The 24,374-nt window shown below is 44.9% G+C and overlaps 1 protein-coding gene across 2 annotated transcripts; it reads right to left on the bottom strand.

Annotated features, from left to right (window-relative positions):
* Positions 1-24,049, bottom strand: iffo2b (intermediate filament family orphan 2b). 2 transcript variants are annotated; one of them, XM_039756148.1, is made up of 9 exons: positions 23,294-24,049; positions 8,497-8,557; positions 8,218-8,313; positions 2,907-3,047; positions 1,756-1,904; positions 1,328-1,502; positions 773-871; positions 530-660; positions 1-328 (listed from the first exon to the last, which is right to left on the bottom strand). In XM_039756148.1, exons 1-9 carry the CDS (start codon positions 23,785-23,787, stop codon positions 223-225), a joined length of 1,452 nt encoding a protein of 483 aa, XP_039612082.1. In that variant the 5' UTR covers positions 23,788-24,049; the 3' UTR covers positions 1-222. The 2 variants fall into 2 exon arrangements, with proteins under 2 accessions (XP_039612082.1, XP_039612083.1); XM_039756149.1 differs by having other exon boundaries at positions 1,328-1,472.
* Positions 24,050-24,374: the final 325 nt, after the last annotated feature.

Genomic DNA, 24,374 nt, shown 5'->3' with positions numbered 1-24,374 from the left:
TTTTCATTTTCATTTTTTTTTTACTGAAATTCATGAAGCAAAATTAGTTCTCGAGTTAAAAAAAAATTGTAACGTACAGCACCAATCCTGTGGGGCAGGACAGGGGGTAACAAATCTTAATCCCAGCAAAGTGGTTAAGACAGTTGCCTCTTCACTTTTTGGGCAACCCGGCACTCCCCACTTGTCTTTAAAGGCCTCTTTTGTAGCTCTCTTCACCAGTTATCAGCTGACAGAACTGTCCACCTCTACATCCCGCTCCAGTTCATCAGGAATTTCATCTGTGTTTCCCGAGTCGCTGCTTGCTACTGAACTGAAGGATGGTGAATTCCTGACAGAGACAGAGAGAGACAGAGATGAAAACAGTATGACACATGGAAGGTAGAGGAACTGAAACCCAAATCATTCATCACAAGTTCTCATGTAGTTTACTCACACATTGAACTAACAAGACATACACACTACCACCTTCTTTTCAGTAATCCAGCACATCCTTTGAAATCAGTTTGGCCTTTTGGCTGTTATGTCATACCTGCCACCAGAGCGCTTGATAAGCCGTCGGCATGTTTCCATCTGCACATCTAGCCCTCGCTTCATGCTACACATCTCCATATATTCATGGAGATGACGGTTCATGTCACTCTTGGCATTGGCAAGCTCCATCTGAGGAGAGATTATTCCAGAATTAGTAGTTATTATGTACAACACCCCCTGGTATAAGGAACTTCAACTCATTCTCAGTAATATTTTAATGCACTGAATCTACAAACAGTACCTCAATTTGGTCGATTGTCTCCTGGTATTCCTGCTCCCTCGTTTTAAAGAGTGATTCCGTTTCATCAATTAGATTTCCCAGACTTTCATCTTGTGAATTCTTAAATGAGGTAAAAGAACATTAAAGTGAATTAAATCCCCAACAAATAAACAGCAGAAGATTTCTTAAAAGAATGGTGGAGTAATGGTTTGGAGTGTTGCCTTGTATCTCCAGCACTCTGGGTTTGAATCCTGGCCTGGCTGCAGAGTGTGTGCAATGTGCATGTTTTCCAAATGTTCTGCATGGGGGTTTCTTCAGGTATTCCAATTTTTTCCCACATCCCAACCACATGCATGTAAGGTTAACTTGTGACTTTTAGTCCCCCTATAAGTGATGCGTGGTTGTGAATGTACCTTTGAAACCAGGGTTGTCTCTTGTCATGGTAGAGTGTGGCTGTCTGCAATTCTGAACTTGAACAAGGCAGGTCCAGAAAATGAATAGATGGATAGATATAGAAGACTTTCCGCAAACTCCCTCTCACCAAGGGAGCAACATGGAGCAAAAGGTTTTCCATACCTCGGCCTGAACATCGCAAGTGGCTCCTCCTGCAATGGCAGCCACCGTGTTGTAATTGGTGAAATCTTCCCAGAGCAGCAGCGTCTCCTCATTCTCCTCCCATGTCAGACTGTCACAGTCATCGTCAAAATCAAATGTTTCTCTCCTGGCAACAAAGGAAGAATCTGAACGAGTTCTGTGTTAGGAGAAAGGAAAGACACACATTTGCCACCAGAGTGAGCACAGGAGACAAAGGCCCAGAACCACAGTTCCATCTCCAAGAGAAGCAGTGCTCATGCATTGCATAGAAAGAACAGCGTAACCCACAAAGTTAGGAACATGCAGCAGTCTGTTCTGAGTAGCAGGGAGGTGTGACTAACGTAAGCATGCAATCCCACACATTGAAAGGGAGGTTCTGTCCCAGAATCCTCTGCCTCATTAATACTTACAGCTGGTTTAACATGCGCTTCATCTCGTCTGTTATATTCAGTGATCCTGGAAGGTCATCCTCAGAGTTGCATGTCGTCTCACCATCCATCTCTGAGCTGTCCTCATCTGATACTGGCTTACGGTCCCTTTTCTTAGTGGCTGAGGTCATCTAGTTAAATGAAAGGAGTGAAGGACAGAGATAACATGTAATTCTCACTATATGTACATTAAGATCAGTCCCCTGACGTAGCCTCCATATAGAAACTTTCCATCTGAAAGATTGCCCAAACTCTAAAACAGCTAATGCTGTTGTCATAGAGCTGCACAGGATTGTCATATCAGCAGAAGGAAAGTGAACAACAGGTCCTCTACCTTACTGTTTGTGGATTTCGTACAACACAGTTTACACCCTCCTACAAGGCACAGATCCTTTTCAAAGTCAAAGAAAACTTTATTGTCATCTCAACCATATACAAGTATACAGATAGACGGGTCCACAGTGTAACAACATGAAGTGCAAATACTTTACTAAAAATAAATTAAAATTAAAACACAAACAAGACAAGACATTGTGCAAAGACAAGACAAAGAAGTAGCGGCAATATTGACGTGTAGTAAGCAATATGAACATTGATGCAATGTGTGGTATTTACAATCTAGATACATAAATATAGCCAATAGATATGTAATAAAGTAAATACATAAAAGGTATAGATAATACAGAACTTATCAGGGTGTGATAAAAGTTGTTTAAGACATGTGTAAACAATGACAGTTCAGAATGTTTCACAGCAGAAGGATATCAGGAGTGTCAAAATACTTAAAGGTCAGTATGAGATTGTCAGTTCTTTTTCTACATGCACACTCGTCTTTGCAGGAAAGTGGCTTGCATGTATAAAAGTTCTGGTTTTAGAGGTGGCTGAGGCAGTGTGGAAGATCCCGGGGGACAGCATGGTGTTAGGAGTCTGACAGCTTGGGGGTAAAAACTATCCTGCAGCCTGGCAGATCTGGCTGTGATGCTACAGTATCTTCTCTTAAATGGCAGAAGTGTGAACAGTTCATGTGAGGGGTGTAAAGGGTCCTGCACAATGCTGCAGGCCTTGCGGACACTGTGTTTGTAAAATATTCACATGCCCGAGAACTATTCACAACAAGTCACAAGTCTGCCTACCTGGAACATTTTGGACATGTCCTCAGAGTTGCGCTGCTGGGCCACATCACACAGCTTTGCTGTGATGTCAATGCGTCTACAGATGTCCATGTCCACCTTCATGGCTTTCTCCTGGATTTTGGTGTCAAGGTCGGTTATTTGCTGAAAGAATAAGTAGAAGGCATAGTGAGGTAAACATGCAACAGTTAAAAGGTGAAGAATTCTTTTAGACTTACTTGGCCAAGTGACACTGACATTCTCTTGACTGCCAGAATTGTATCACTAGTAGTACTGTGCAGCACAACATTCATCTCTAAATCTTATCTTATTGATACAACGATAACTAAACAATCATTAAAAGAAAATGTCCTGTTGACCTAACTCCTAACCATCCAGCCATCATCCAACCCGCTATATCCTAACTACAGGGTCACAGGGGGTCTGCTGGAGCCAATCCCAGCCAACACAGGAAATAGACCCCGGGCAGTGTGCCAGCCCACCGCAGGACGCACACACACACGCACACACTGGGGACAATTTAGGATCACCAATGCACCTAACCTGCATGTCTTTGGACTGTGGGAGGAAACCGGAGTACACGGAGAAAACCCACACAGACACGGAGAGAACATGCAAACTCCACGCAGGAAGGACCCAGGAGTCGAATCCGGGTCTCCTAACTGCGAGGCAGCAGCGCTGCCCACCGTGCCACCCAACTCATAACCATAATAACACATTTTTCATTTGTCATTATTTTTTTTTAATAGTTATACTAACACTACTTCTAATAGTCACTAACTATGGGGGAGCCATCTTATGAACCTGGTGAAGAAAAGGGAAAAAATGAGGCAGAGTCTTCTAAATCAGTGTTTCTTAAACTATGGGTTGGATCACGGACATGTACAGTATGTCTGTGATGGGTCATCACATTATCGTGTGGTAAAATGAACCAAGTTTGTCCAAGTGTGAATTCTGCATCCAGTGATAAACTGCCCGCTGTAGCGTACTATTTGTGGTAATGCAGCATGTGCCACTGACCATCCTTCAGACGGTTTTGTTTCTGTGGCACTAAAATATAACAAGTATGGCCACCTTCTTTCTCACAACCAGTGAAACAATCAAACTAAGATGACAGCAAAGACACATGCAAGAAAGGGAGCTAATGGAGGAAATGACAGGCCAGCTTGAGAGGTGAAGGATGCTAGTTTAAACTGTTGAAATGAAAGTAGCAGGTGTGGCTCAAGGATGTGGCAGTTTTTGAGGTTTTCTAAGGGGTGAGGATAAATACAGTGCTGTGGCAGTGAAGTTTCAGTGGTCATAGACAATTGGTTGCTCCTCACTGATGTTCGTCTTTACGCATACATTAAAACTAAATCTGCAACACTTCATATTACATTTAACATGCCTTGGTGAGGAAGCATTCCTTCTTATCACACTATTTTAAAGTAGTGTGATAAATACCAATCTACTAGTAGTGTGTAAGACATGTCTGTTAGATCACAAGAGCACCAGAAAATATTAAAAAGGTGAGGCAAGCAGCAGACATTCAGCATGATGTTAGTCAGTAGAGTTAAACATTTCAAACTGGACAGCTCACTGAATTATTCAGCAAGATTTATCCTATCATCCATATAAAGTACACATAGTGTAAATATTTTTTAGGAATAATTTAGCTTTTTTTCAGGTTAACTGAGCTGTTAAATGGAATAATGAGTATGTTATTTGCAAACTCATTTAGGAAAATTATGTTAACGTTAAAGGTGGAGCTCATTTGAGAAATGTTTTTTATGTTGTTTAAGACAAGGCAAATAATTTTAACAGCTTCAGTCCTTAAGTTGTGCCAAGAGTCAAATGACAAAGTTAAGTGACCGTTCATACTGCGCGATTTCAAAAATCATCATATCCTCGCACCAGACCCCAAAAAATTCTCTCTCAGCTTCACTAAAGCATAAACTAAGCATTTCCACTGGCAATGAAACATCTCAGAAATCAGTTAGAACATTAGAACAATCTAGAAGAGAACAGGCCATTCAGCCCAACAAAGCTCACCAGTCCTATCCACTTATTTCCTCCAAGAAAACATCAAGTCGTGTTTTGAAAGTCCCTAATGTCTTACTGTCTACCACAATACTTGTACTTATTCCAAGTGTCTATCGTTCTTTGTGTAAAGAAAAACTTCCTAATGTTTGTGCGAAATTTACCCTTAACAAGTTTCCAACTGTGTCCCCGTGTTCTTGATGAGCTCATTTTAAAATACAAGTCTCGATCTACTGTACTAATTCCCTTCATAATTTTAAACACTTCAATCATGTCACCTCTTAATCTTCTTTTGCTTAAACTGTAAAGGCTCAGCTCTTTTAATCTTTCCTCACAATTCATCCTCTGTAACCCTGGAATCAGCCTAGTCGCTCTTCTCTGGACCTTTTCTAGTGCTGCTATGTCCTTTTTGTAGCCTGGAGACCAAAACTGCACACAGTACTCAAGATGAGGCCTCACCAGTGCATTATAAAGGTTGAGCATAACCTCCTTGGACGTACTCCACAGATCGTGCTATATAACCTAACATTCTGTTAGCTTTCTTAATGGCTTCTGAACACTGTTGGGAAGTTGATAGCTTGGAGTCCACTATGACTCCTAAATCCTTCTCATAAGGTGTACTCTCGATTTTCCGACCGCCCATTACGTGTTTACAAACCTAACAACCTATCTAAAAACATCACCCTGAACTCCCACTTTTTTTAACTTGATGCCCAACCTCTCATGTGGCACCTTATCAAATGCTTTCTGAAAGTCCAGATAAATAATATCATAAGCTCCACTTTGATCGTATCCTTTTGTTGCCTCCTCATAGAATTCCAGCATGTTAATAAAACACAACCTCCCTTTTCTGAATCCATGCTGACTGTTCAGAACAACTCCTGTCCTTGCCATGTGTTGCTCAATCTTATCCTTAATAATTCCTTCCATTCATTTTCCTGTGATGCTTACTGGCCTATAATTGCTTGGATCTGCCCTGTCACCCTTTTTATATAAATGGATGATATTTGCCATTTTCCAGTCCTTCGGAATCTCTCCAATGCTCAGTGACTTCCTAAAAATATGTGTCAAGGGTTTATATAAGTACTCACTAGCCTCCTTAAGAACACGAGGATAAATATTACCTGGTCCTGGTGATTTGTTTGATTTCATCTCATTTAATCTGAGCAGCACTTCTCCCTCAGTACCTCCTTAGTAGTCGCGTTTACCTCTGGGAGGTTATCCACTTGCTCACTGCTGTTGTGTTGAATGATAATAGTTGTTTTAGGTTCAAACTCCAGGTGCTCTGTGGGGAGTCTGCTCGTTCTCCCCATGTCTGTGTGGGTTTCTTCCCATTGTCCAAAGGTTAAGTGGATTGGCCCTGTTGAATTGTCCCTAGCTTTGTGTGTGTGTGTGTATTGAGTGTGTGTTTGATGGCATCCAGCCCCAAGATCGTTCTTGCCTTGCACCCTATGGTTACTGTGATAGGCTGCAGCTGCCCCATAACCCTACTCTGAATAAATAGATCTGGAATATGGATAAAGAGAGTATTGACTTAATGATATGTTAGTCTCTCACTTTTCTCTTTTAGAATTATTCATGTGTAAAAATATGCCTGAAAGCAAACAAAAACATTGACTTTTTCATTATATGGCCATTGTTACTTGTCTCTTTATAACTCATTTACCACTATGACAATAGTCCTCTTCTTGGGTGCCAGTATGGTACAATACCAATTTTCTAATTTGGGTCCTGGAATTAAAAGGTTTAAGGACCCTTGCTCTAAATCTTTAAGGCCCACCATCATTATGTACTGGAATAGAACTAACATGGAAAGTGTCGAAGAGCAAACAGCACTATTGTGAAAACTGTTTTCTAAATTCAGATTTGTTGATTGTCAGTCTACTGAAAAAAGATGGTGAAGGTCAGTGTAAAGTAGCATAATGGTGGGCACTGTCTTGAACTTTGTGGCCAGATATTAAAAAGCTCTCAAGGACTAAAAAGGCTGCTATGTTTCTCTCTTTCAATCTAAGGAGTAAAATGTCTTGGACTCCATCAAGGTCAGGGTAGGTCCGAAATATTCATATTTAATGAAGTTATGGACCCCCAAGCTGAACCTTGATACAGGATAACTAAACCAAAGGGAATAGAAGAAAACAGGTTGGTTGGAATGGGGGAGTGGAGGGTTTGTGTTTTCTGGAATTAGTTAGCTACCAGGAAATCATTTAAAAAACAGAGCCAAGCCGTATTTTAAAAGAATGCATTGAGGGAAGCTGACGCGGCCTGTGCGTGGAGAGCAGATGCTCCCCACTGCCAAATAAGGCAGAGCGACAGTATTGCTGGAATCTGTTCTTCCCTCAGTAACGGCAGCACTGGCATCTCATTCACAACCAGGAGCAGACAGCCTGATGTCACACAGTGTCACGTGGGAAACATTCTTAATTGTACATTAGCCAGGTCTGAGTCACTGGCCTACAGAGTTAAAACAAATGGAAGCAGAAGAGCCCGAAACACTCAGTATGCACAAAGGTCAGGAGCTAAGGGGCAAGAGATTGTCATCTTTACTGCAAAAAGGCCTGACTCACTGGTGGCAGGGGTTGGTGGAAGGAAAACATGCCAAGACAGAAGCACAAAAAGTGACTCAGATTCTGAAGAACAAATGTAGTTCTTCACATCAGGAGTGAGCTAACTAACACTGCAGAGAGGAAGATAGGGTGGTCTCACTTCCTCAAGGGAAACAAAGCATACAGTTGTGACGTCCCATCCTGCTATTATGGCGTGGAGAGGGTCCAAGGACCAACCCCTCCTATCTAAAAATAAAAATAAAAACACATGGTCTTGAGGGCAGAAATAGTTCCATCTGCTGCCCCATTTTGTTAGACAGGTGGTCCCATCAGCTGTTTACCGACTGTTACATGCCGCTTCCATCACTGTACTTATAGACGTTTAATACAACTGTTTATTTATTTATTTAGGCTGCAGGGAGTTGAAGCTCATCTTAGCAGCATGGAGGCATACATGACACTCACACACATATTCACACATGGCCAGCAATCAGTCTACCTTCTACGAGTTCACAATAAAAACTGCAGGGCTCTACAAAAAACTTTATGAACACAGGGAGAACATGTACACCCCACACACACAGGGACCAGGCGGGACTATGTACTCCGATCTTCATTGCTGTGAGGCACCGGTGCTAGCCAGTGCACCTTCTCCTGTTAAATTTGTCCGTAACAGACCCAGGAACATCCAGTGTGGCTGTGGACCTTGGACTTTGTGTCCAGCATCAATTGCTTATGAGCCCAATACTCACGTCTGACATGAGGCTTTTGAAGACGACAAGCTCAGCCTTTAGTCGCTCTACTTTCTCACTCAGCTCATCCTGGATGACCTCTGATTCCTGGGCATTCTGGAGAAAACCAAGAAAAAACATAACGCTCTATACAATTGTTGCAACACTGAGATTCCGTCCAATTCCTTTCCAGTCAGTCAGCTTCTGTAGACAGACTGCCATGATTAGCCATCTGTGCCCATCCACTAAGAGAACAACAAACAGATGTGTACGGTTTAAGGCCCAAAGGCAGACACTCACCTCCTGAAGAGTCTGCACCAAGACATTCATCTGCTGACTCCGGGCGACTTCTTCTTCCCATCTGAAAGAGAAAGTGAGATCAGCTTAAATTTCCAGAATGCCAGTAGTAGCAAAGCAGACCATCATGAGTCACAACCATCATGCAGGATTGACAGAGCTGTTTAAGAGCACAGGGTGGCACTGAAATCTTTTGTTGGGGTAATACTGGACTTGGAGCCATCCCAGCACGCTGCTCCTCCCAGGACCAAACACTCTGTAGGAACAGACAATATTGCTCAAGGACAAAGGTCAGCAGCAAGGGCCAGAGCCTCTGACTGTACGTTCAAGTAAATAATTATTACCTGAACTAGGAAGGAGCATACTTTGTTTCAGATGCAGTTGCCAAAAAAGTTAGTCAACCAAGGGTAAATAGTCAAAGAGCATTGTGCCACAGGCAAGGGGTAAACACCATTTTTGATTTGAGGGTTTAAATGGCGGTGGCATAGAGTCTCAAACCATGACCTTGATAGTGAAAGGTAATTAATTATCTAGAAAGCAAGAATTCTAATATTCGCTGTGGACAATCCTTAAGAAGCCATTACATTCACTCATTTGTCTGTCGCCTTTATGCAAGGTGACTTACAACATTTATGATACAATGGGTTATATTTCTTTTGGTTTTCCAATTGGAGCACAGGCAGGTCAAGCGACTTCCTCAGGGTGACACAGTGTCAGTAGCAGGATTTGAACCCACAACCTCAGGGTCTGAAGTCCAAATCCCTAACCACTACACCAAACTGCATTACTATCCCCAGCCTCTGAAAATATATTAGTAGGCTATTTAAACGGTGTTATAGTCACAAAAATCTAAAGAGCTTATATTTTTTTTTTATTACTAACGGATTCTTTACTGACAACTATAATCTGTATGCAGTGCGACATAACCACAAAGAAATTCTTAAACTAGGACTCAGACTTCAGACCTGGCACCACGGAGCTGTGATGTGCTACTGTGCCACCCTCAATTTAAGCAAAATTGACAAAACCTACTGCATCCTGTGCCGCCATTGGCCGCATTTGTGCAGAATGCACAGGCTGCCAAAACCACACTCTGCAGTCATATCACTATGGCAACAGCAAACAGAGCAATAACATTCGAAATCTCTGCCCCGACACAGCAGCAATAAATGTGGCACCCAGGTTTCACTTCCTCATGGAGAGAAGGTAGATTCACTTCTTTAAATTAGAGGACAGTAGTCTGAAACAGATGAATTCCCCCATGTCCTAGCAGGTCAGTGCTCAAGAATACTTAAGAAATTCCAGACATTCTCCGCAGCGCAACTCCCTGTGCTCAGACACAAAAGGCATGGCCCCCAGGGCAGGGGTTTTCAATTCTGCCTTGACTGGGGTGGCTTAGTGCATACATCTGGCCAGTGCTGCTCGGACTGGTCAATGCCATACACTCCTCTGCTCCAGGTGTCTGTGTGGGTATTACAAAGCTGGCCGTGAATCTGAAACATTCTTCACTCCTCTTTCTTCCACATATGCCAGGAAGGCAGGGGCCCAGCTGACATTTGGTCCTCGACAAGTCAGAGGGTGTCCAAACTTCCAAGCAGGCCTCAACTACTCACGTCACTCCAGCTGTAGCCCCCATTTCCTGAATTAAATCTCTCTCTCTCTCACTCACTCTCTTACCCAATGCTCCCGAGTAAGCCCAGGAGCTTTGGACAAGACGCTCCATCTGGATGTGATTTTACGCTTAAACGATTAAATTGGAATGGGAACTTTCAGTGTTTGGAAGCTGGCTAGATTAAATAGGCATTTTACTGTCAATTCAGAGTGCAGCAGCAGCAGCAGCAACCAGCAACCAGCTCTACTGACAAAACTGTCATCCAAGTCCTTGTCAGTGCAGTTCTAAGATTTCCAGTCAGGGTTAGCAGGGTATGCAGCTGGGGTCAGTGGGACAGTCTGTCTTGTCAGCTTTGGTCAGCTTTGGTCCCTTAGTTGTTTATCCAGGAAAGTTTGACCTGCCTGAGGTGGAAAAGCCTTGCAGTCTGGTGCACCTGGTTTGCCTTGTGGGTTACGCTCAGCGCCATGCCACATACATCCTGTTTAATGCTCACCGAGTGACCTCAGAAGCTTAATTTAGAGGCGGCAGTCATTACTCCCAGCTGCTCTTTAAATTTCCATTTGGCAGAGCAAGCCAGTTTGCCAGTGGCATCTCGGTGCAAAAAATATTCACACGCCAGTTATGGGCAGCAGTGATGTAGGTGAATCAATGCTCACAAGTACAAAGTCACAAACCAGGAACCTGGCCCGCTCATGCAGTGCTATAAGATGAATAACATTATCCTTGATGCCAGGGCAATATAAAGTAGTGCTGGATTTGAATCAGGAGTCTTGCATATCATTCTCAGCCTTTTGCCACAAGACTTGCGTCCTCAACAAGACCTTATGTTCAGTATAAGCAGGTTTAAAAATGGATGGATGGATCTTTCTCAGAGTGGGCCAGTCAGTCTTTAGATCTACTTTGCTGTTGCAAAATTAACCCAAAAGAAAAATTGACAAGGGGGTTACTCAAAGAGGCAATTGGAGGTCCTGTTTAAACTGATGGTTACCAACATGTAATGAATGCCATTCTTCTCCAATAAACTCTTAAATACCATATTCCACAGAAAATCCACCACACTCAGCTTTATGACTAGGAATGGCACTTTATCAGTTCACTTGAGGACAAATGAAGGGGAGAGAAAAGCCTCTCCGGCACCGACAGAGTGAAGGCTCCGCAGTCCTGCTGCCAACCACTATGCACCCACCATCCTTACCACGAGGGCAAATGCTAGGAGCTCTTCCGTCAGCACGTCAAAGAGGGCTTTGTAGCTTTGGCTTGTTAGCAAGACTGCGCTGGAGAAAATCTAAAGGAAGAATCATAAAGCCAAGACCCCAGACAGTAATCCACTCTTCACACAACGTCATTCACAGCAGACATTGGGTGGGGGGTGACCAGTAAGAGACCAACTAGTGTGGGAGCGGGCAGGAAGCCAGACAAAAACAGTCTCTGCCCTGCACCATAACGCATTTCAATATTCCTTAGTGAAATGTCTGAGACAAAGGCAGATTATGTATCCAGAGGACCACTTCTGATCTCCCCCCATCTCTCTCTAAACAGCTCTGCAGTAGAGATCTCTTTATGAAGTTCCCTTACCCTGGGACAGCCTACAGACTGTTTGGCAGCACCACAAAAGAAGTTATTAAGAAGTGGAAAATCTCGCACATGTGACAAGCATCCAGGTGTAATACCAAAAGACAAAAAAATAAATAAATCAGGCCACAACATGTTACCCAAACAAGAATTACTGTGAACTATGCCTATTAGAGATACCCTCCCTTCTGCAGGACCAGAGTTACAGTTACTCCAGCTGTGGCAAACCCTGTCATTTTAAGATGGAGGCTTCAAAAATGGTGAAGTGGTGTATATATGCTGCTTTACCCTTAGCCTCTGTCTTCAAATATCACTTTGCAGATGCTGCTTGGCATCTCAAGCTTTTTATGTTTCAGTATCCTATTGGTTTAACCCTTGAAGTCTGATCCTATCAGATCTAACGATTCCACGGTTTGGTCAGTCAGATTCCAGTCAGTTGTACCAGATCTCACTCTTCCATACCTTGCTGACAGATCCTGTCTGGTCTTGCTTTTCATTAGATTAGCATTCAATCCCATCACATCTCAGTATCCTACTAATTCACCTCTTGGAAGTCATTCCTGTCAGATCTCCCTATTTGGCACCTTGATAGCTAATTCTGTTGATTCTTTCTAAGTTCCATAGCTTAGCATCCATTATTTTGCACCTTGCTCACTGATCTTGTCAGATCTCCTGGTTTCACAGCTTGGCATCTGTCAGAGTTTAGTATCCTACTACCGTAACCCCTGGAGTAAAGTCTTTGGAGGTCTCCCTGCTCCCCAGCTTGGCATCGGATCCTGTCACATCTCACTACTGTCACCATCAAAATTCACTAATTATTGTTAGTGACCCTTTGGAACTCTGAATTAGGCGTTTGCCCTGTGCAGCCTATAGCCGGTCAACACACCTATGAACAGAAGCATTTGTGGAAATGGCCCATTCCACTACCTGCAGTACACTAGCTTGATTTGAGCATTACACTCCCTCAACTCTCAAAACTATTTCACAGTTGGCACACCTGTCACATTGCCCTGACCCACAGTTGGCATCTGACCCCGTCACATTGTACTGTTCCGTAATTTGGCATGTGATCCTGTCGCATCTCACTATTTTTGGCGACTGATCCTCTCACACCTCATTATTCTACCGTTTCACCTCATAGAGTCCAGTCTTCCAATCTCACCACTCTACATCTGAACCGCTGATCGTGACAGATCTCACTGTTCTACAACATGGAGTCTGATCCGGTAAAATCTCACTATCCTGCCATTTTACCTATTCAGAGTTGAATGTTGCTTTGTGTTCTTAGTGCTGTGAAGGAATGTCATCTCTCTCTCTCACAGGATGGGCCAATCTGTGCTCGAACTGTCAGCAGTCCTTATTTAAACATCCCTAAAAGAATTCAGGTCTGGCAGAGGTGCTATAGGAACCACAAGATAAGCAAACAGCATGGTGAACAAGGCCCTTTGAAACGTTGCTGCTTGCGGTTGAGTGTCTGTTTGTTTTCAGGGAAGAGGCCTTTGGCTGGGCAGGTTCACATATCCCACAGACGGTCGACTTGTGAGGCACTTCCCCCACCCACCTCATCTTACATAATGATTAGGAGAGCAATCTCTGCTAGAGTGGAGGAGCAGCAGAGCAGCAGCTTTGCCGATTTCAAGGTCAGCAACTTTCGCTAATTCACCTGGACAGGCAAAAGCCTGAACATCTCTTTTCACGAGGCCCCCACCACCAACTTTCTCCTCCTTTTTAGGCCTCTTTGAATGGTCTCTGAGGCTGCAGGGCTCAGAATTGTGAAAAGAACATCAATCAACCTTAAATCAGATAAAACAACAGACGGAAGAATACGCTTTCCCCCCCATAAATAAATTCACAGCATGTAGCAGACATCCCTAGGGACGAGTATACATTCAGGACACGGAGGAAGAGGAGAGTGAGGGAAACTGCCAGCACTGGGGAGGGAGGGAATGGCTATTCCTGGAAGTGATTACTGAGGCACATGTAAAAACATTTGAAGAATTTCCTCTGGCCAAGGATGGATTAGTCAGCAGTATTCACACGCCGGGTCTATATGGTCACTCAGGAATTTTCACAAAGCACCTTTCCGTCTGGGCACTTTGGCCTGTCCAGCTGTGCCCTGTGTGTCGTGGGTAGGGGATTAATATCTGAAACAGGAGCTCTCTTATCTGCTCCCAGGGTTCCAACCAGAATAGCAGCCCTTCTTTAGTTAGATCAACAGATGCCTCAACTCTTCACAACTCCCACCACCAGAATCCATTAATTACTGTGAGTGACCCTTTGGACCTCTCACTTAGACGTTTGTCTGGGCAGCCTGTAAACGGTCAACATTCCAGCGAACACAAGCATTTGTGGAAATGGACCATTCCAAACTGCTCACGAACATCCACCACACTGCTCCGAGTTACATTTGTACAAATAAAAGTCAGCGAGTCCTTAGATAAACTCTGGACGAGACTCGCGCCATTGAGCTCCCTATACACCATCCCCCACATATCCTGTTCTAAGAGCACATGCTTCCAAGTTTAACAGCAGTAAAATATTTTTATTGGGCCTTACAATCGAGCTTTTCTCTTTCTCACCAATAGGCAAACCCTTGTGCCAAAATGCTGTTATTTGATCTCGGCCATTTTTCTTGTATTCAGTGTAACCACCCCGCCCCCCAAACCAAGTCCTAGTCCTTTGAAGTTACTTCTAGTCACATTACGTGTTTCCTTTTATTTCAGGCCATGCTTCACAACACAACTCTTTTAAAAATAAATAAATGATTTGAAATTACTGTGGGTAGCAGACTGGACGGAGCTGAGCGTGTCGCCAAAGCCAGTAGTAGACTGAAGCCTTTTCTAAGAAGTGTCAGGTGTGTGTTTTCGAATCGCCTCACTTCCCTTCTTTGGTGGGTGCACAGCACCCAGGCCGTCATATGCCCTGCAGTGGTACAGGGGTGCGGTTTTACAAATCAAGATAAAGAAGCTTCACATGAAAAGAGAAAAGCTGCAGACGGGATGAATCAGAATGTCGGCCTGCCTCAAGCAGCAGCTCGGCACGCACTTCTCGCCCACAGAGGACGTCCGGCGCCTACAGGGGAGGTGCAGATGATTTGGAGTACAGTAATAAAACTGATGGCTTCTCTAAAGTTTGCTAGCCAACTTTAGGACCCTGTGAGATGGTAGAACTGTAGGCAACCATAAGGGGCATGAAATTGTAATGCAGCCTGCAGTGAACCGTCTGTCTCTCAATGTAACCCAATACAAAAAATGGTATAGTCAGGGGTCCATCTTCCCTTTCATCAATCCAGTAGAGATTCACTGAGAAGCTGGAGCTTATTGGGGGCAGCATCTGGCAGAAATCCATTGGCACCAGCCTCCTCAAGGACATTCATAAGAAACCAGCTAGAGGTCCGAGGTCAAATGAGATGTAACCTGTAGAGTCATAGCACCATACATCACCGCAGGTCTATGCCAACAGTTTCGGGGCAAAAGTGACATCACCACATTGTCTACATCAGCCGTTTGGTAATAAAATGTTTATAGGTCCTCACAAATCAAACTGAGCGACACACTAACCATATCAAACCCTAACCTTAACTTCCATCCTATAACTGCTGGTCTAGACCTGCGGTGACGTATGGTGCTCTTGCTCTGCAGTTGGATATTATTGGGTCAGACTGATGGACTCTCTAGCATTTCACAAACTTTTATCTCCCCAAATAAAGTTCAACACTGCCAAATGTTAAATGAAAAAAAAAGCAAGAAGAAAGTCTCAGAATTCAAATTTCATACCTTAACTGGCCTTGGCATGAGTACCCTCCAAACTCCTCCTCATTCTGGTGCCATATGGTGACCCAAGCTCAATATATGTTTACTGCAGCTGCAGTACCACGCTGTCCAAGTCTCAAAACTGTTGACCATAGAAAATGAGAAGAATCTTTTTGCTTAGATCAAGAGCTTTCTATACCACCGACCAAGACACGTGTCAGCCAGATGACTAGGATACAACGGCCTGGTGGGACTGAGATGGGGAGCACTTCAGTCACGTTTGGCTTTTTTTCATAGTGTTGTTTTTGAAGGTTTACTTTGCCCATGCTGAGTGGTTGTTTCAGGAGCCGTAAGTTCTACTTTGTAAAGCAACATCATTTTATGGCCTTCCTATTTGGTGATGAGTAAGCGTGGATACCACACAAGCGGTAAGTTCAACCAAAAATGAGCCTTACTTGATAAGAGTGAGCATTATAAAGGTGATCTTTCATTTAATGATACAAAATGGAAATCCCAGACTCCCTTGTTTCATAGCCATATACTGGGGGAGGGGTCTTAATCTTGATGTATGTGGGGTCCTGCAAGAGGAATCACGCACTTCAGGCTAGACAAGCCATCCTGCAAAACAACGGAAGGATTCCCTGAAACCGATCCACCTGATCAAGAATGTGTGGGAATGTCGAGAGCTCTCTTAGGCCCTCCAGGCACACAAACACTGATGGCACTCCTCAGGTTGAAGACAACTGTGGAGCGATGATTTGAATGGGGTCAGAGTTCACAGGTGACCATTACTCCTGTGGGAGGAGGCAGCTCCAATTGAGGACCCAGTGTGCTCCAGGCATGGAGGTGAAAGTCAGCCTTTAAAGAACTAGACAAGTGGATGCCTGCCTCGGCCTGCTCATTCACATGTCTCCTCTCATTTATCTGTTTTTTTTTTTTTGGTTATTTTTGAACACTTTCAAATTTTTTAATTCGCAGCCCATATTCAAAAGAAAAAAATGCCTTGTCACAAAAAGCAAAGCACTCAAGATTTAAGGGAGAAATAAATATGAATACACACATTGTCTGTGCCCGAGAGGTGTGCACCACTGAAATTCGCTCCATTCCCATCACCACTTGAAAACATTTCTGTAAGTACTTTGCTTCGGTGTATTCTGTCTAGGAGGGGCAGCACACAGCAGTAAGCCCGGTTCCAGAGACTGGCGTTCATCTGGGCAGATTCACTGCCTCTGTGCTTGAGCCCTGATTTGGATGGGCTTCCATTCTGGGGTTGGTTCCTGCCTTTTGTCTGATGCTGCTAGGACTGGCTCCTGCCTCTATGACTCTTGAGTGGGCTGGGCAGATTGTCTCTGTACAGCTGGGTTGAATTGTATACTAGTGCTGGAAAAGTACAAAAAAACAGAATTTAAAATGATACTGTACTAGCACTTGGGAATATTCGGTACTGGTAAACATTTAAAGTAAATGTTAGCTTTCCACTCAAACCCCTTCCCGACACTCGGTAGATTGTGTCATAGCCATGGGGTTTCAAGAAGTCTCCAGCACATCCAGGAATGTTTTTCTTTGGCTACTCTGCTGACCTCACTGGCCATGATCAAATCTTCACAGGGGTTAATCATTCCTTCAATGTGATCAAGTCTTCAGGATGGGCCCACTACTGCTTTGACACACACTTTATGATATCAAGAGGAAAGCAGGGAGGCTGGAGTATGCTGGACATTTTCTGTAGGTATCCATGATTTGCTTGGGGACTGACCTGGTACCGGTTCGGAGGTCACAAATCTGGTATTGATGCCGAAGTCAGAATTCTAGTACTGATCTCGCACTAATGTGCAGTCTGTACATTCTCCCAATGGCTCTGCTCATCCTCTCTTCTCTTTAGGAGCACTGGTCCAGATTTCACATTCTGGAAGGAAACGCAGCTGAGGAGGTGGTTGCCCTGAGCAGAGACACCTTGCGTCTGTGTTTTTAAATATTCTCAGGGTATCCAGTTTTCTTCAAAAACCCCAAAAGACTGCTGATTCTGAATTGGCTTGTAAGGAGTGACGGTGGATATCTGCATGTCTTTGTCACCCTGCTCAGTGCTGGTTTCTGCTTTTCACCCTGTGCCAGCAAACTAGGGACCTCAAAAATAGCTAAAAGGGCATTGAGCCCCCTACCACACAAGGGTTAGTATGACTGCAGGCAGTGCGAGGGTGACAGATACCACAGCTCTAGCAGTTCAATCCCTGCCTATTCCTCAGCAAGTCACTGTACATATTTTAACAACTGGCGCTGGTAAATAATTGTAAACGTATCCCAGTCTTGTAAATTGCCTTAGGTAAAGGCGTCTGCCGAATATTATTACATAATAATTGGCAGCTGAAAATCGGCCCAGTATAAGTGAGTGTCGGAGTGTGCCCTGTGACAAACTGGCACCCTGCCTGAATTATGCTCCATCTTCCCTATACTGTAATAAACAGGTTCAGAAAACCAATGGAAAAATGTTGCAGTGAGTTCAGTTTGAAATTAACAAAGACATGGCAACATTTTTTGCTCAGACAGTGGTAGGACAGTACGTTAAAAGAAACGGATTGTAAAAGTATTGAGGGTAGAAAAGCTTTTTAGGTTCTTTTGAATGTTCACTCACCCCTCTTTAGAAGCCCTTTTCTCAGCACAGGGCTGCCAGCTGCACTGGTCACAAATTAGGACCCAACTCCACCGCATGCCCATCTTCAGTTTCTCTTAAAATCTCCACTTCAGACAACACACTCCTCTTTGAGGTGCTGGAGAAGATCCACTTGAACATGGAGACAGTGCGCCAACTCCAGACTCAGTGCAGACACACAATCCCGCTGCTGTGTTGCCCGATTTTTACTTCTGCATATTGTTTCAGTGAATTTGTACCACAAACATAGAGGAGTCTTTTCCATAATCAACTCTGTCCTCTTCACAGTAAAAATGTTCTGATCAATGAAAGAAATGGCAGTCCTACCAAACGAGACTATACTTAAAAGAACATTTATACAGCACCTAGAGAAAGGATTCCCCTTTGGGCTTTTTTTACATGATGTTAAAATATAGAATCTAAATGTATTTATTTGGGGTGTTTACCACTAGACAACTTGGAAGAATGTCTGCAGATCAGTGAGAATGAGAATCGACTAAAAATGAAACATCACAACAGAACCAAATCAGTAAGCATTCATGAGTCAGTGTTTGGTAGACACGTATTTGTCACAAGTGATGGCCAGGAGCTATTTGGGTTACTGGCTGTGACATCACAGATTTTGCGATTTTTCTTCTGAAAATAAATCAAAGGCCCTCTGGCTGAATAGAGGCTTTGGAAAGCAGCCTTTTACAAGTTCTACCCATCAGCCATCTGGAAAAACAATCTCCTCCCAAGGCAGTGGTCTCCTTCACCACTGATTCCTCTCCATAGTGCCCTCTGTCACCACAGATCTTTGTGACTTTGACATTGAGAACAAACCCCCCAAGAGGATGCCATCACCGCCTTGCTGCATGGTAGGGACCGTGTCCTCAGGACAACATCAGATGTTAACACTCTCCCCAACATCAGAGCTTAAAATGGTGAATTCTGTCTTCAGACTACAGGCTTCTGTGCCCGGTGGCCTCTCTGCATTTTAGAGGATGTCCTGCTCAGTACAAATCACAGTTGTGTTAGTTTTCCTCCCTTCTCTTTTAGATAACAGGGCTTTATTTTGCTTTTTTCGTTCCTCCAGTTGTCAGTTTTCGGCTACCTCATGCGTTAACGCCTTTCAATTCTGCTTTGTCTAATCATGCAGACTCTGAAAGGAGCCTTACGTCCTGAGCAGCCGAGTCTGAACTTACTGGAAACAGCTTCAACAGAGGTGGACACCTAGTTATGGAACTTCATATCAAAAAGCAGTGTCATATCAAAGGGGGTGAGTGCTTACTTACAAAATCAGAATTTTTTTTCTATGTTCGATTCACTTCTGAGTGAGCGCGAGTGTGTGTGTCCACAATAGACTGCCCCCCAAACTGTTGGCTCCCAGCTAACACCCAGTGTAGAAATGATAGGTGCAGCTTTCACATAACATCTAAAGCAGAAGTCAGGAAGAGCTTCTTCACACCAAGGGTCATGAAATCTGAGAAAAAAACTTCTTTGTCCAAGTGTTTCTTATTCTATGTTTTGCTATAACAGCTCTTGGTTTTTTTCCATACTACAAATTTGGTATCCAGAGCTCTTTTTTCGCTGTAAGGCACATCTGGAAGTCCCAACGCAAGTGTACTTGTGTAAACAAGCGTGCTGCTGTTGACGCCCATGCGCTCCGAGACATCGCTTGTGCCTTTGCTCACTTTGCTACGACGTGCTTGCGCTGTGGCCGCTACTGCCATATACTTGTGCAACCTTAAAGAAACTGCTCCTGAAAAGCTGGAAAAGGGTGAAAGACATTTGAAGAGGATTTGCAATTTCTTTTTTACACAAATGTTGTAACTATATTTTGCTGTGAGATGGGTTCACTGTGCTCCTCAAACTGGGAAGATGGCTTTCCCTCCACAGAAGAACGCGGAGGACCCGATTTAGCCTTGTATCCCGAGCGTAGGGTGATGTGCGGACACATTCCCTTTAATGACCAACTAACAGGTTCATAATGAGGTAACTGATGCAGTAAATGAGCTGTTTTATGTCATGAAAGACATCAAGATTTAATAATATAGGTGTTTGTGTCAGTAATGTTTGGGGAAACTGGTTGGGAGGGCTGAGAACACATTATTATTTTTCTCCAGTTAAAATAATGGGAAGTAGTTTTTAATGGGCAAATTGTCATTTTTCAACCTGTTTTCAGGAACAGAATCGAAGGAGGACTGTACAGGGTCATTCCACTACCATCTGGGTGACCCTTTAGCTAACCAGTCAAGCTCGATGGGCTGCATGTCCGTAATTTCTTACAGTCTAAGCCTCCTCTCTTTACTGGGTCAGACAGCTGATTGGTCTCCGTCACCCTTTAGGCCGTCGCACTTCTTCAGCACACGGTTGCAGTGGAGTAGGAGGCTAACCCAACACCATTAGCTGCAAGGAAAACACAAACTCGGTATAAACAGAGCACACTGGCACAACACTGCTGGGCCAACTACTCCAACCACACCGGACTGGAATCTGAACCGAGGGCTCTAAAGGTGTGAAGCCACAGCGCCAAGCACTGCACCAGCGTGCCCACCCTCAGCTGGCCTTCATTTTACATGGTGTCATCCCAAGGCACAGACTTTCACGTCTTCTTTTCACTTTACATCACTTGTGTGTGTGTGTCGCTCTATAACACAAACCCTAATTCATTCCATTCCATATTCTAGCACAATGAAGTGTAAAACACTCCAAAAAGGGCCGACTTTTAATTGAATTGCATGATTTATTAAACTCTACAGAGTGCATTCTCTTTGGAACTGTAAACCAGGATCCAGCCCATTCTTCAGAAAGCACCATTTGTAAAATGTTGAGTTGAGGTAGCTGTCCACTGGTGCAAACTCACTTACAAAATACTCTCAACATAACTGACTCGAATTTGAAAAGCATTTTGATATCCTAAAATTACGAAGCCGAAAAGGGCATTTCCACTTTTTTTATATTCCTTTGTCCCCATTTTACAGTCTCTGAGTGCTAGAAATGATCTGGGCAGCCTCAGGTGTAATGGAAGAAGCAACTCCTGGGCTGTGGGTGCACACACACTGTGCCAGTTTAGAGACCCCTGCTAAACAAACAAGCACCTCATGAGAAAGTCGCACACTGCATATAGGAAACTGAACCCCAGCAGCAGCAGCTCCCCAAAGGGTCACCAATGGTGCCCCCCTGGCCTGGCATATGCCCCAGGCTCCTTCTGTCCGAGTCTCCTGCTTAGCAGCGCTGGCATAATGAAGGGGCTAGGAAGATAAAAAGGGAGTCTAGGAGAGTCGCTCTGCTCTAACATTTGCATTCTTGCTTTTGCGACAGTCATTACCTAGAGTACACATTGATCCACGGTTTTGGCATTCTTTCACCCTCTCCATTCTTCTCTTTACTTTAGGGTTGTCCAGCGACTTTGCCCACGTTTGGATTCTGATTTTGTCATGTGCTTTGGCCAGCATCTTTTCTGTTTTTTTGGCCTCCTTACTTGTATTTGGGATTCTGTTTTTCATTGACAGACTGGTTTGAAGAAATCATTTTATCTTTATACACGTCTTGGCCACATGTTCCCCCGTACCTGCATTTGACTCTGGGCTCAAGTAGGGAATTGCTAGCTTTAGCACTTGTTAAGGAATTACACAACCAAATTACCACCCCCAAATTATCCCATTAGTCCTACATGTATGTCACAAGTTAAAGCAGGGGGCTATGGAGTGTCCCCCTTGCAGTTTCTGCGCAGTCAAACAGCACAGGAGGCGGCGAGTCCATGAAGTTATCGCACCGTTCATCCATGTCAGACCACAACATGGGATTGAAGGGGTGCTGGACATCTAAATCCATGGGATGGAGTTTAGGGTGACACTACCCCCAGAAGCCCCCCGTAACTGTGCACTGGGTTTAACCTCTACCTGTGACACAACCATTTTACAGTTTGCTCTCTTCCTGTGTGCATGCTGGTTTTTTCCCCAGTATGGCCAGTTTTCTCACACATCCATTAGGTAGGCTGCAGTTGACCCAGAATGAATGATTGTGATGCACTGGCTGGCATCTTCTCCACATCTGCTGCTAAGAGATGCTCAAAGATTTTTTTTAAGTTGGGTTGACTTTCTTGCATTATTGGAACAAGTAAGTGGAAGGTGGCACAGCAGTTAGCACTGCTTCCTCACAGCTCTTCTTAGCCAGGCCACTGACTACTACAACCCCAAGACCTGCAGTGTGGGGTCACTAGCTACCATAATTAAACCAGCAATGGCGGAGTACACGTGTGTGTATGAGGGGCTAGCATCCAGTGCAGGGCTGCACCCCGATTATTGGCCAAAATGCTGCCAGGATAAGTTCTGGCTCTCTGTGACAATGTACTGGAAAATGCTGGCTCAACAAAAATAGAAAGAGGGATAGGAATACGTGAAGAAACTGGCGAGGGTTGCGAATTCCACACAAACAGCATAACAAAGATATGTCACGACTGACCCCTCCGAAAGGCACAGCAGCATTCGCGTGTCGCCCCCCGGCCCCACCTGGTGTTGTGGCGATGACAGCAGCCTTTGGTCACTTCTACCTCCCCCTGTAGCAGCGGCTTTTGTCTGCCTCTACATTTAATCGGCGCCCGTAACCAGCCTGGCAGGATTCTTTCGAGTGCCTTTCCGCCGAAGCTGTAACTTAAGAAGCTGTATGGCCGGCGACTCCCACTGCGCCGCACGCAAGCCATGCGAGGCCCCGTCCCGACCGGTAACGGCACAGCCCCGGGCCCAGTGACGGCCGGCAAAGTCTCTCCGCACCATTCGCGGTTCGACTCCATTCCCGCAGTGTGTGCGCGCGATCATGACTTCATTCTTTTGCGCTACCGTGAATTAACAAAGTAACGGTCAGATCGGGGTCTCCATCGGTGCCTCACCCACTTGGGCGGCTCGCGTTAACTGCGGTACATCTTTGCAGGATAAAAACAGCACGTGGTGGTCACCTTCGGATTTCTAAAGCACAATCGAATACTAAAAACACATTTAATCCTAATCGGTGGTCCACTTGTTGTACACTTGTGCCGTTTTCCCTTTGGTTTTTAAATCACGGCTAGTACCGCAGCGTTTCATTTATTCATTAATCACCAAGAGCGAGTAAACAATCGACCGACCAATGCCTACTTCCGTCCGGTAATATCAGGCTGTCTGCACCTTCCTGATGCCTAATGAAACGACACAAAACAAAGTAGGGATCGCTCCCCGCAGCCCCAGTCGTCCTCCTTACCTTCTCCTGTAGTCGTCTCGCTCCCTCTTCACTTTGGCCAGTACATTGTATAGTGCTCTGACCTCGGGGGTGATGGTGTCGATCTGTACCCCGACCCCATCCGGATGCGTCCAGCTCACCCCGGGTCCCTGCAGCGTCTCGAAGCGCTCCCCCTGACGACGCACGTGCGTGAAGCTCCAGATCGTACCGGGCAGGCGGGATGGGCGCGGGGGCTCCAGGTCGGTCTGCACCGCCTCCTCCCGGGTGCTGGGCATCGGGCATCGCGGAGGCTCCAGTAAGGCTTGCTGCAGCTGTTTCTCCAGCAGTCGATTTCGCCTCTCCAGCTCATGAACCTTGGCGAGGAAACAACGGAAACGCAGGTTGAGAGTCTTCAAGACGTGGATGTTGGAACCCAAATCGTTCCGCAAGGCGCCGGGTGCCACTGAGGCTCCCCCAGCACCGGGGCAGCTGACCGGCACTCCGGAGGCCGTATCCGCAAACAGTAACGAATTCATGCTGGTAAATCCGGACCAAAGGAGTCAATGCGGCTTTATGGTGCATTCATTTTGTGCCAGGGGCCCGGCGACTAACGTCAAAGAGCGCATACAGACGAGCTTTCCACAAGGCAAACGCTGAGAACCGGCCTGGAAAGGAAAAAACAGTAATCCTTTAGTAAGGCCGAGAAACCCAGAAAGGTGGACTGCGCTGCGGCCGCTCCATCCTCCCTCTCCTTTACTCTCCTTCTCCCCACTCCCTTCTCCTCTCCTCTGTGTCTCTCCGGACTGGCGGCTGCTGATGCTGTGAGCCTCACAGTTCATATACCGCAGCGCCCCATCTGGTGGCAATCAACGGTCATTGCAACGAAACAGAGAGGGGCGTGAGGCAGAGCTCCCCCTGGCGGTGAATGTTCTCATTACATCACTCGTCTGGAACGAACACTTCGTTTATGCGACGCACGTCCACATTAATCAATGATCGCTTTTCACAAGGTAAAACTACTCGAAAACTTTCTGAAAGCAAGTTGAGAATGAGGGGTTCGGGACTCTTGCGCTGGGGTGGGCCGACGGTTCATTCAGAGCAAAATGTTCGTAATTTGAGTTAC

Source organism: Polypterus senegalus, chromosome 6 (assembly GCF_016835505.1).
Source record: "Polypterus senegalus isolate Bchr_013 chromosome 6, ASM1683550v1, whole genome shotgun sequence".
NCBI lineage: Eukaryota > Metazoa > Chordata > Cladistia > Polypteriformes > Polypteridae > Polypterus > Polypterus senegalus.
Note: the sequence above shows the minus strand (reverse complement) of the source record. Positions and strands in the feature narration are given on the sequence as shown.